This window comes from Astatotilapia calliptera, chromosome 6 (genome assembly GCF_964374335.1).
Source record: "Astatotilapia calliptera chromosome 6, fAstCal68.1, whole genome shotgun sequence".
Taxonomy (NCBI): domain Eukaryota; kingdom Metazoa; phylum Chordata; class Actinopteri; order Cichliformes; family Cichlidae; genus Astatotilapia; species Astatotilapia calliptera.
Window position 1 is genome coordinate 41,106,837 of NC_137427.1, and position 13,377 is coordinate 41,120,213.

Below are 13,377 nucleotides of genomic sequence, written 5' to 3' on the forward strand. Positions count from 1 at the left end.
AGTGGATCCAGCGGCTCTGTCATGCTGTGTTTGGGCATTTTGATTTGGGTCTATTTGTTCCCTTGAAGAAAACTGTATCTGTAACTGTAACTGTTCTGCTGTTCATCATTATTATAACTATTCTGAATTATTGGATTGTTTTTGTGAGTATTATGAACCATAGTGCAGTGTTTTAATATTAGATTAAAACCTTTGCAAACCTGTCTTCTAGAAATTATATTTATGTATTATGTATTAATGAACAAGCATTTTATCATGATTTGTCAAATTATGACTGGAAGAAAATAGGATTGATCCCTGATGTAGAATTAGCGTGGGCATTCTTTAAGGATGGGTTTATGCAAATTGTGAATAAACATGCTCCATTAAGAAGATATAGGATAAAAGGTCGCGAAAACCCCTGGTTCTCCCAAGAGCTGGCAGATATCATTCATGAGCGTAATCTGGCTTGGGCCAAAGCGAGGAAAACAGGCTACCCCAGTGATTGGCTTCTTTTCAGACAACTAAGAAACAGATGTACTTCCTCTATTAAGAAAGCTAAAACAGAATATTATCTGTCTGTCACCACTGAGAACCTAAATAATCCACAGAAGTTCTGGAAAATCATTAAGTCTCTTTCAGTGAGTAAAAGCTCCCACGCTCTACCCACCTATGTTTTTAAGGATTCTGTTCCTGTTTATGATAGGAAGGAGATTATGAATTGTTTTAACAAGCACTTTATATCTTCTGGCTCTTTGTTTGACTCTCTGAACCCAGTCTCTGTAAAATCTGGCACAAACCTTCCGGTGTACACTGGTCAGCCATTTAACTTTGTTCCTTTCTCTGTGCAGGAGGTCTGTAAAGCTCTTAAACTGTTAGATCCTAGAAAATCTCCAGGGCCAGACTTACTAGATCCTTACTTCTTGAAACTGGCAGCTGATTTTGTAGCAGAGCCTCTCACAACACTTTTCAACCTCACACTGGATACGAATAAAATTCCCTCAGTATGGAAATCAGCTTTTGTTGTTCCTCTATTAAAAGGGGGCGACCCAGCAGTGTTAACTAATTACAGACCAATATCTAATCTATCTGTGCTGGCCAAAGTTCTTGAAGCTCTTGTGTGTGAGCAGTTAAAGGAGTTTTTGCACATCAATGCCATTTTATCTGAATATCAATCAGGCTTTAGGAAGAATCACAGTACTATCACAGCTGCAATTAGAGTGGTAAATGATATTAATATTGCACTTGATAAAAAACAACACTGTGCATCCCTTTTTATTGATTTGTCAAAAGCATTTGACACTGTTGATCATTGTATTTTAAAACTTAGACTCTTCCAGTCAGGACTCTCTGAGAGAGCAGTGGCATGGTTCTCAAACTACCTCAGTAACAGGACTCAGTGCATTAAATCTGACGGTCTATGTTCTGACTTTGTTACAGTGCACAGCGGAGTGCCACAGGGTTCTGTATTAGGTCCCCTTCTATTTATCATTTACGTAAACAATCTTAGTCTACATGTGCCAGATGCAAACTTGCACTTCTATGCTGATGATACAGTTATTTACAGCTGTGGTTCAACTCTTGTCCAAGCCATCGACTCCTTGCAGAAAGCCTTTTCTGCTGTCCAGCACTCATTACATCAGCTTAAACTTGTTCTCAACGCAGACAAAACAAAGCTCATGTTGTTTTCTAAATCAAGGAGACGAGCCCAAACAATCCCATCAGTAACCACTCTTGAAGGTAATAAAATAGAGTTGGTTCACACCTATAAATATCTGGGAATCTTAATTGATGACTCGCTTACCTTCAAACCACATGTAGAGAATCTTGTGAAAAACCTGAAGTTAAAACTGAGATTTTATTTTCAAAATAAGTTGTGTTTCTCTTTTAATACAAAGAAGCGGCTTGTTGCTGCAACATTCTTGCCTGTGCTGGATTATGGTGATATTCTATATATGAATGCTTCTGCTCAATGTCTTCGAATGGTTGATTCTGTGTATCGTGCTTGTCTGAGGTTCATCACTAACTGTAAATTTCAGACTCACCACTGTGAGTTATACTCTCAGGTAGGATGGCCTGCTTTGGTAAGTCGGAGGAACTCTCATTTATACAGTTTTATATATAAGGCGATACTTGGGTTGCTGCCTTCTTATATATGTTCCCTGCTTGTAATGAAACATGCTGGTCGGTATTCTCTTCGTCCGCATGGTTACTTGTTGCTTTCTGTTCCATTTGCCCGAACTGAACTTGGTAAAAGAGCTTTTGTCCATTTAGCACCCTCGGCCTGGAACAAACTGCAGAAAGGAATGGAAAATGACTGAATTCATTTCATTAAGTGATTTTAAATCTAAACTACGAATCCTTGAGGCCAAGTCCATAACATGCAACTGTTTCAATTAGATTGATTGTCATTTTAACTGACTTTTTATTTTATTTGAATTTTATTGAATTTTATTTTTATTTTATTTGTATTCTTTCACTTATTGTTGCATGTGTGTTGTTGCTGCCTGTGTTTGAGTAATTTCTGTAACTGTGAGACATCTGCTGCTGCCTATCTTGGCCAGGTCTCCCTTGAAAAAGAGGTTTTTAATCTCAATGGGATCTTCCTGGTTAAATAAAGGTTAATAAATAAATAAATAATTTACAATATCATTATTGTTTCCATGGAAATGCTTCAGCAGTAGCATAATCACTGGCTGGGTAACTTGGGTTTGATGGCAGATATACAAAATACCCAAGGTTGACATCCAGACCTCTGTCAGTGGCAGTACAGACACCAGAATCACACCGGTTAAGGTTAGGGAAGGTTCATGGTTTTGTTTAAACGAGGATCAGAAGCCAAAACAGTTTCTGTAGCAAACCGCACTGAGATATTTCCATGTGAAAGGTAAAGCAACCATGAGGGTAATGCTGTAAACATCGATAATTATGTCCCCTCGCTTTTAAGATGCGTATCAATTAAAATATCAGTTGTCCTTTAACCTGTTATGGACTTATGGCTTTTTGTTCTGTTATCTAACTGCTTCCTTAAATAACATGCCCTTGGTACTTTAACAGTGTTGTTTGGAGCTGGAATGGGACACTCAGCTTAGAAAGAAAGGTGTGTGGGTTTGGCCTGTTTGCTATTCTACTCCTTGTGGATGGCAGCTTAATTTGAAGGGGACAAATGTCTCTAATACATTTAGGAATCTCTGCATGTGTGTCTGTTCTTTACATATTTTCACAGCTGCTTTACACTGGGCAGGTGTTTCTGTTCTGGTTGGATTCCTGTGTTTTATTACTGGCTAATTTGGTTTTCTACTGCCTCACATGTATCAGTGGCACATGCAGGAAAGACAAAGCCCTGTTTCACAGTGAGGTGTTGGGATGTTATTTACTGTTCACTTAAAAAGGCAGTTATTATCATCTGTCGTTGTTTTCCATCCGCTTCTTCTTTTTCCATTTTATTATTTGTATTTAACTTTTATTTTTAGCTCTTTCCTTGTAGTTTTCTCTTTTTTTCCCCTCGGACATCATCCATTGCTGTTCTCTCTGTAATTCCCACTTAAACTTCACTAAGCCAAATTAGCACCAGGGTATATTTGGATAGTCTCCATGTACATACTGCTGGCTATTAGACCTGCCATTATCAGTCAGCTGAGGAGCTGCCATGTGCTACAGCAGCTTACAGTCACCCTATTTCACTTGCTAATCAAATGTAATAGGGTGACCGCACTGTCTGAATCTGTGGGATGAAGCCAACAATAAGACACACAACCTTATGTAAAAAGTGGCACTCTGTCAGAAGATTGAATAAACTTGCTCTTAAGTGGGTCTTCATCATCAGATATCTGGGACTGTGCCACATGGAACTCGTTGTCTTTCCAGCATCTCATTAGATAAGAGCTATAAGATAGGTACTGGTGACAAGACTCCAGTAAGAATATGAACCCAGTTCTTATTTTACTGTTTCTGTTTAATGAATGCTCTTTTTAAACTCTCCTAGTTTGCAGACAGTAATTTGAAATCTTCTTTCGTATTTTGTTAGCTATATGTGAGTAAGGCTTACAAACCCTTCCTCGAAGCAGATACTGTGAAGTCCCAGTATCTGGATAATTACACTTTGTTTGTAACTCTTAAGTGTAGACTGTGTGCTTTAATAAGTAGTTTAAGAGCTACATCTCTCATTTTAGAGACCCAAAGGTAATTGGACAAACTAACAGAATTTTTAATAAAATGACTGAATGACAATCTTTTGCAGTCAATAACTGAAAGAACTGGAGAACATGTGGATATCCCTAAACTCTGCGTTTCATCTTTGAGGTGAAATAACAACAACCTATGTTTACATTCTCCTGACAAGGACCTCTTGTGATCACTGCCAGGAGCGAAGACAAACGCAGTAAGACGCTTTGACCAGTTTGACATGAAAGACTACTTTGTGTTCCAGCATAGGTCCAACACATGCTTAGTTTTACCTCTATTTTGGTCTGAACCAACTGCTGAGATAAATATAGGGAATCATTGTTCTTTGTTTCAGAGAACCTGTTGTCCATGCCTGGCACATATCTGTCAGGGGTTCTTCCAGAAGGAGTGCCATGGGGTGGCACTGGTCCCCTAATATCACCCACCTGGTGTACTGTTCATCTCAGCAAATATTGTTCTTTGTACATACTGTTTATTTTCAGTATATTATTAGTATTAGTTATTAATTTGCAGATTTCAAGATATAAATCATATGATGCTGTATTATTACATAGCATTAATGATTGAAATCATCTGCAGGTGCAACATTAAAATCATATATGTATTAATGAGTCAATAATTATGATCCAGTAATATGATTTTGATAAGGGATATTTTGCATAATGACTACTTTTAATTTTGGTACTTCAAGTCTATTTTGGCGCAAAAACTTTTGCACAGTTTGCTACTTCATAAATAAAAGGGTAATCCATCTTCATGAGAGCATAAGGAGCGTGAAATTGTTTCCTAGTGTTTCTGCATACATTTCCACACTGCTTTTTTTTTTTTTTTTATTAAATATTCTGATAACCTGTGAAAATCTACTAAAAGCAACTTTAATAGATTCGGGCTTACAACAACCTCTTTATGAAAATATTGAGGGCGTTTCTATTTGTCTTTGAAATCCATCTAAGAGCTGTACTAATGTCTAGGGGGGGAAGGGGGAAAAACATGTGTAGCCTGTAGGCTATTTGTATATTTCCCTCGTCCCCTTATGAAGACGGAAAACCAAAAATCAGTTGTTCAGATGTGAGGCTGGATAGGCCAACTCTGTGATATTAAGATGCTGTCGTCGAATTTATGGTTCTCATCATAAAGTGATATTATGGGCTGAGCGGAGGAGGAGCGGGTGGGGCCTGGCTCGGAACAGAGAGGCAGACTGTGGTCACTGACCGGAGACTCTGCTGGCTTTTATTCTACTGAAATCAGACCGCATGTCTGACCCAGGGGTCCGCCTGCTGCCCGGAGCAAACTGCACGCATTTCTTCAACATATTTAACGGACGCTGCGTTGGCGAAGGGGAGGAGGAGGAGGATGAAAACATCGCCTGATATATTTTTTTAACGTTTTCGCTCATAGCCTATTTATGGGAGGCAGCAGCGGCTTGGTCCTTTCTTTATTATAGGAGCGAGATCTATGCGGTTAGCTATGTGAAGAGCAGATCGCCTAGCAATTCTCGTTTCGTGATCCTGACGAACAATTATGAACAACGCTCAAGATATGTCGCCCGATTTTGTGTTGATGCGCCTGGTTTCCGTGGCCGAGGATGACCGCTTGGACGCAGAAAACGGGAATCTGCCGCCGGGAGGAGTGGTGGCAGGGCTGGGGAAGGAGGTCCTGGCTCACAGCGGCGTCAAAGCGGGTTTGGATATAAGCCGAGATCCAACGGAGGGCCTCCAGCATCCCAGCAGCCACCTGAACAAAGCACAGCCGAGCACCGAGGGCACGGCTGCACCTGACTCTGGGGTGACGGAGAGCCGAGCCACACTGTCCGCGCCTCCGCCGCCGCAGAGCTCCATGGAGGCCCAGGGGTTTGACTTCGCTCCCAGCCCCGGCCTACGGCCTCAGTTGCTAGTCTTCTCCAATATAATGCGGAACGGAGAGGGGATTTTGGAATTAGACCGTCGGAATCAGCCGAGGGATGCTCTGGATCAGAGCCCGGGATCTGGCTGCTCCAGCCCAGCGGTCAATAACAACACTCTGAGTGTCAGAGAGGTTCAGCAGCAGCAGCAGAACCTGCTAGACCGGACATGGGGAGCGCATTCGCCAGCCTCTGTGGAGATGCAGGGAGCGGCTGAGCTATGCCACCGGCATCGACTCATCGCCACTACGCCAGAGTGGCCCGTGTTGACGGAGAGATCTAACCCTCTCACCGTGATTGACTCTAAATGGGGATGCGCCACCAGGGACAGGGAAGGAGCCGTGTTTGAGCTGGCCCGGCGGTTCGGGGAGCTTGGGGTTGGCGCGGTACCCAAAATGCTGTTCAAAGCAGGCGAGCTCCCACACTGTTCGTGTCAGAGTGCACATAGGCCGGCAGGAGGGGGAGTAGAGCCCGGCGATGACCCAACAGAGACTAGCGACGCATTGTTGGTGCTGGAAGGGCTGGGGAACGGGGACGTTGACGGTTTGGACATGGACGAGTGTCCGGAGGATGAGGCAGATGATGAAAACGGACGCCGGGAGTTTTTACTCAACAGGAAAAGGGAAATAGTTCAGAAAATGTCCGGGGCTTTCTCCATCAGCAGTTTTCAAGTGGAACTGAGGAGGCAGGTGGAGGAGACGGCGACAGAAGCAGCGGCTGCGGCGCACATTGCCACGCAGGTGTGCAGCCTCCACGGGAACTTATCCGGCCGGCTCTCGCAGGTAAGCTGTGGGAATACAGAGGTTGTCACGCATGCTTCAGCCAAGTCATCGTCGACTACCCCGGCCCAGAGCTCGCCCTGGGCCACAAGCCCGAACCTGAGCCAGGCATCGACACCCAGAAGGCGGCCGGAGCGGTGCGCCAGTGCGCCCCGGACTCCCACGGGCAGGGCCACGGGCGGGGAAAAGATGCTCAAAGTTCCAGGGAAGTCAAAAAAGGGCTCGTTAAAGATCAGACTGAGCAAATTGTTCCGGACTAAAAGCTGCAGCGGCTCCAGTCACCTTTTGGACAAAAGGCCCTCAGTGACTTATTCAGTATCTTCTGCCGGGAGTCTGGTGGACATGGCGTGTGCAGCGGGTGCTGAGCAGGATGCAGACAAGTAAGAAATCCTAAACAGATCTTCTGTCAGGGTCAGAACAAGTAAACATAGCAAGTTAAAAACATAAAAGCTGTCTTAATACATGTAGGTCAGAGACTTTTTTAAAAAGTCTAACCTAACATACGAAATAGGAAGGCCATTATTAAATTTCGGCCAGTGAAACATCCTAACCTTTTCTGTAAGCTGAACATTGATTTCCAGAGGCTTGAACTCTCTCATCTGCCAGATCTTTCTTTTAGAACTTTTTGGTGCTACATGTTATTAGATGCTGAGATTTTGTTCTAACCTTTCTGGCTTGTCACCCTCTATTGTCTTCACAGCTAAGTCATTATTCACAGCAGCACACTGAAGGCAGGCTATGATTAAAAAACATAGCTTTAGAAGTCTTTAGTGCTGGAGCTAAGAGCATCAAACAGAAAATGCAAAAAGAGAGAGAGATAGAGCTGCAGGACCCACACACTATTAAAGCTAAGCAGAGACTGCACTAATACTTCTTCTGCAATCTAATTCTCTTCTCATAATTCTTCTTCTTCTTCTTCTTCTTCTTCTTCTTCTTCTTCTTCTTCTTCTTCTTCAGCCACAGCCAGCCCAGACTGACCAGGGCCCACAGTGCCTTTTCCCCAGCCTCCCTCTCTGCCTCTCTCTCAACTTTCACTGGTAAGGGTTGCTTTGGCTTTGGTTTTGATTCTCTCACAGCTTTGTGCTCAGAGAGGAAAACCCCTCTGATATCCATCACCCAAACCTTCTGATAAGCTTGTAAGTAATCAACATAATAGTATAACTGTTAATTTGAGAAAGAAATGTATGAATTCTGAATGTACTCCTTTTTCCAAAAAAAAAGGAAAAAAAAAAAGAAAGAAGCCACAACCACGTCAAAATATTCAGTTTATTGTCACATAAAAGCAACAAAACGGAGGAATGTTGTGTCAAGCTCCTGGCACATCCAACAATAACCTGAGCAGAGGTGTGATTTAACAGAGTCAGTGACTGTACACATGAGGAGCCTTTAAGATATTAAGTTTTATTTTTTTCACCAGAAAAGAGGAGCAGATATACTCTTTGCTGCAATAATTACACAACTTCAGCTCCATTTGGCAAACCATTCATACTTTGAATCGAAGCACATGTTGTTTAAGCTGGTAATTAACCTTAAAATCTACTTTAGGCTTTGGGGCTGATAAAACTAAACAATGGATGTTTAAAGGGAACATATTATGCTCATTTCCAGCTCTATATTTTTATTCTTGGATGTTACTTGGGAGGTTTTAAACAATCCTTTTTCATCTTGCACTGAGTGTTGGTGCAACTCATAAGACAAGCTGTTTTAGCACGTACACCTTTAAGAACAATCTTGTTTTAAGCCACTTTTCTTCTGATTGGCTACTGCTCATTAGAAAGGAGTTTTAATTAGCAAGTGGGTGGGGCTTGAGTGAAAATGGTCTCTTTTGATCATTTAAATGGAAACAAAAAACAGTATAATACGATCAATATTGTTTTCAGTGATTGAAGTTAAAAAACATTCAGCAGAAATAACAAAATTAAAAATTTTTAAAATTTTAAAAATTCTTCATGTCTGCCTTTACTATCTTTGACGTTAATTTGTAGTAACTAATTCACATAACCCCTTCTCTCTCTGTACATATCTGAAATTTTCACATTGAATCCCATCACAAAAATATAATCCTCCTCCAAAACAGGGTCCTGTTTCTGAAAGATGAAATGATGTAACGTGACAGTCTGAAGATTAATTTAAAGCTGAGTCTGGAGTTTGTTTTAGAACTTTTTCGGGGAATATTTTTCTTAATAAAATCACACATACCTGTCAAACATATCCAGTCTGTCACCCAAAACACATAAGAAGAACAATCTTATGTTACAATGGTGGAACACTTCCACATGTTAGTAAAAATGTTAGCTTGATGCCAAAGCCAGGCAGTCCAAGGATACACTGGAAGACACTTCCAGTCTCATTTCTATCCAAGAAGCTGATGCAAGAAGCCAAGATTAGCACAAATGTATAACACGAAAAGCCCTATAAAGTCTATGATTTCCATCCTATATGCACAGTTAGCAAGTCATAAGAATAAAATTAGACAGTTTTTATCTTTCTTTCACCCTTTTAACTTTTTTTGGACAAACATTGCAAGATAAGAGAAACAAGTAAGCACATTTCACTCCAAATGACAAACTTCTTTGAATTACTGATCCAAACTCATTAATTCCCACTGCAGATGTAAAATGTTCACAAATGTAGTTTTATTTTATCAACTTGTAAATAAGTCCAAAAAACAGCTGGCCCTGCGTTTTTACGCACAAGTTATTTAGACAGGAGTAAGTAGTGCACTTGTAGTAGTGCAGATTAAGCCACATATAATAATAATAATAATAATAATAATAATGGATTGCATTTATATAGCGCTTTTCGGTGCCCTTAAAGTGCTTTACAATTCCACTAATCATTCACTCTCACATTCACATACTGGTGGAGGCTACAGTTGTAGCCACAGCTGCCCTGGGGCAGACTGACAGAAGCGAGTGCTGTAGAAAACATTTGGGGCAGTAGAATGTGAAACTGAGTCAACATGAACCTGATATAAAGTACTTTTATGTTACGTCTTGAGATTAGATATTAAGTATGGCGAGTGTTTACAACTATAAATATTGAAGTAGATCCTATAACGCTGGAGAGTATAGTGAGACCAAATGTTGTTAAAGTTACCTGCTGTGTTCTTTTTTCCATGCTTCAGATAATGATGTAATTGTATATAAAAGTAATATCTGTGGCTACAAATCTCAGTCTTCAAAAAGATCTAATGGTCAGTTTCATTCAGTTTTTTTTCTACTTTTGGAGCTTTATGATGTCAGTGAGACCCCAACATGGTCATCTCACAATTTACCAAAACACTACATGCTAAAACTGCAACTGGTGCAGTAGATAAAAGCTGATTTAACACAAAGGTAAAAAGGGAGAGAAGGTTTGTGGCTCATAAGGCAAAACTTGATTCAGCACCTATGGCGGCCTCTGACGTTCCCTCTATGCAGTCTCCCACATTACTCACAGACTGAGAATTTTTGGAGTTTGTGAGCACAAGCTTCACAACCTCCAATTAGACCAAAACATTAAAGCTGCACCCAGCATTGCTTCATGTTGCAGAGTTTGTGAGGATGATTCGTTTGAAATCTTGGGGACTTTCAAAACCCTGAAGCCGTGCCCATGGCTTGCTCATGTTTACCAGCCCAGCCTGTATGTGATGTTTCACAACCAAAAAGCGAGCTAAAGCGATGTTGGTGGCTGAGACTGGATGTGGGCAAGTCCAGCTTTTTCTGCTCTTGAGGGTTTGGCTCTTAACCCTTTGATTTTGTTTCTTTCGCTGCCAGCAACCATGCCCTACTGCAGGGTTTGACTTCGGTAAACATTGAATGTGCAGCATTTCAATTAGCTGAGATGGGATATTCTCCTTTATTGTAGTGATTTAGGCTGATTAGCTGGGTGTAATTTTCCATAAACATCCTGCCTGGTGCAGCTTTAATGGCATGCTGCAGCACAGACAAAACAACACACAGTTACAGGTTCACAAAGCACAGCCCCTTTCACTGTCTTACCGTCTGCTCACTTTCCTCTTTCTCTCAATTTCTTCTTATCTTTTCTTCCTCCTGTGTTCAGGTGAGACCGTTTCTCTAGTGGATGTGGATATTTCACGGCGAGGGGCGAATACGCCACACCCACACCCACCTACACCTCCACCCCCTCCTCGTCGAAGTCTCAGTCTCTTAGGTACTTTTCTCTACTTCCTGTCAGTTTCTGTTTCTCTTCTCGTCTTCTTCCAATAGTAGTAGTTCACTTACAGTATCCATGAAGTATAAAGCCCATAAAAAAACAAACCTTTGTAAGCTTTTGGTTTCAGAGAGCTTCACTGCAGCTGGGCTATAGCTCAGATGGAATTGAAGCCCAGGCAGTTTCTCTTAATATTTCTGTCTTGCTTAGTAGTTTTGGTTACCGCCGGACATTTCTGGAAACTCAGACACAGACGAATTTTTATAATCTGCTGTAATCTGATTGTGGAAGCTTTTGAAAGGTCAACAGCAATCTACAGATTTAATTTGAAATCTGGATGCAGTGACTCAATCGATAGCAAAGAAGAGGGAAAAACATTTAGTCTTCCTGTTTGTCTATTTTTACTTCCACTGACTTTGTTTTTTGGTAATACAGTTTGTAATGACTGGTAGATGATGTTTTCTACTGCTGCGAGGTGAACTAAACAAAAAAAAACAACAACACATAAATAAGAGGATACATATATATATTATATGTATATACAGTGGGGCAAAAAAGTATTTAGTCAGCCACCGATTGTGCAAGTTCCCCCACTTAAAATGATGACAGAGGTCAGTAATTTGCACCAGAGGTACACTTCAACTGTGAGAGACAGAATGTGAAAAAAAAATCCATGAATCCACATGGTAGGATTTGCAAAGAATTTATTCGTAAATCAGGGTGGAAAATAAGTATTTGGTCACCTCAAACATGGAAAATCTCTGGCTCTCACAGACCTGTAACGTCTTCTGTAAGACGCTTTTCTGTCCCCCACTTGTTACCTGTATGAATGGCACCTGTTTGAACCCATCATCTGTATAAAAGACACCTGTCCACAGCCTCAAACAGTCAGACTCCAAACTCCGCCATGGCCAAGACCAAAGAGCTTTCGAAGGACACCAGGAAAAGTATTGTAGACCTTCACCAGACTGGGAAGAGTGAATCTACAATAGGCAAGCAGCTTGGTGTGAAAAAATCAACTGTGGGAGCAATCATCAGAAAATGGAAGACATACAAGACCACTGATAATCTCCCTCGATCTGGGGCTCCACGCAAGATCTCATCCCGTGGGGTCAAAATGATCTAGCCTTAGGACCCTTACTGGATACAGACGCCCCAGGGGCCATGTATCGTGAGATTTTGAGCCAAAACCTCCTTCCATCAGTGAGAACTTTGAAGATGAAACGAGGCTGGGTCTTCCAACATGACAATGATCCAAAACACACCGCCCGGGCAACAAAGGAGTGGCTCCGTAAGAAGCATTTGAAAGTCCTGGAGTGGCCTAGCCAGTCTCCAGACCTCAACCCCATAGAAAATCTGTGGCGGGAGTTGAAAGTCCGTGTTGCTCGGCGACAGCCCCAAAACATCACTGCTCTCGAGAAGATCTGCATGGAGGAATGGGCCAAAATACCAGCTACTGTGTGTGCAAACCTGGTAAAGACCTATAGTAAACGTTTGACCTCTGTTATTGCCAACAAAGGTTATGTTACAAAGTATTGAGTTGTATTTTTGTTATTGACCAAATACTTATTTTCCACCCTGATTTACGAATAAATTCTTTACAAATCCTACCATGTGGATTCATGGATTTTTTTTTCCACATTCTGTCTCTCACAGTTGAAGTGTACCTCTGGTGCAAATTACTGACCTGTGTCATCATTTTAGGTGGGGGAACTTGCACAATCGGTGGCTGACTAAATACTTTTTTGCCCCACTGTGTGTGTATATGTGTGTATGTGTGTGTGTGTATATATATATATTAGGGGTGCAACGATACACAAAATTCACGGTTCGGTTCGGTTCGATACTTTGGTGTCACGGTTCGATATTTTTTCGATACAAAAAAAAATGTTCATGCCTTTTTAATTTGTCATTTATTAAAATTATAAATATATATTTTAACACAAAAGTACAGTTTTTAAATTTAACCCTAACCCTTGTGCGCGTTGTTTTTTAGCTCGTCATATTGCAGCCACAGAAATTCTTTTGTCCATGAAACCATAAAGCTGCACTTTCTTTTTGCCTTATAGTCTGATTTGTCATAACTTCTCCGTTTTGTGGTAAGCTTTTCTTTGGCTGTCACTTCTTCACCCTGACCTGTCTTATTTGGCTCAGCAGAACTAAAATATATATCTGTCTGTGAAGGTTCTCAATCATCCAGGTCATCGTAGTGAAATATATATCCTGCCGCACTCACATAAGCTCAGCGATTCTCTGCGCGATCAACCTCTCACATGTTTAAGCTGCGGGAGATTTCACTTGTCATGTTTGCATAGTAAGCTAACAATTAATAAGACGATGTCAGAGGAATTGGTGCACAAATTATCATCACTCACAGAT

General features: G+C 41.3%; 1 protein-coding gene across 3 annotated transcripts in view; it reads left to right on the plus strand.

The window, feature by feature from the left end:
* Positions 1-4,673: 4,673 nt before the first annotated feature.
* Positions 4,674-13,377, plus strand: part of socs7 (suppressor of cytokine signaling 7) — a 28,698-nt gene continuing 19,994 nt past the window's right edge. Inside the window, exons 1-3 of one of the 3 annotated variants that reach the window (XM_026172093.2) lie at positions 4,674-7,223; positions 7,801-7,880; positions 10,888-10,998. In XM_026172093.2, the coding sequence (XP_026027878.1) occupies positions 5,686-7,223; positions 7,801-7,880; positions 10,888-10,998 (1,729 nt within the window). In that variant the 5' untranslated portion in view covers positions 4,674-5,685. The remainder of the gene's footprint in view (positions 7,224-7,800; positions 7,881-10,887; positions 10,999-13,377) is intronic. The other 2 variants (XM_026172094.2, XM_080303261.1) reach the window with 2 other exon arrangements.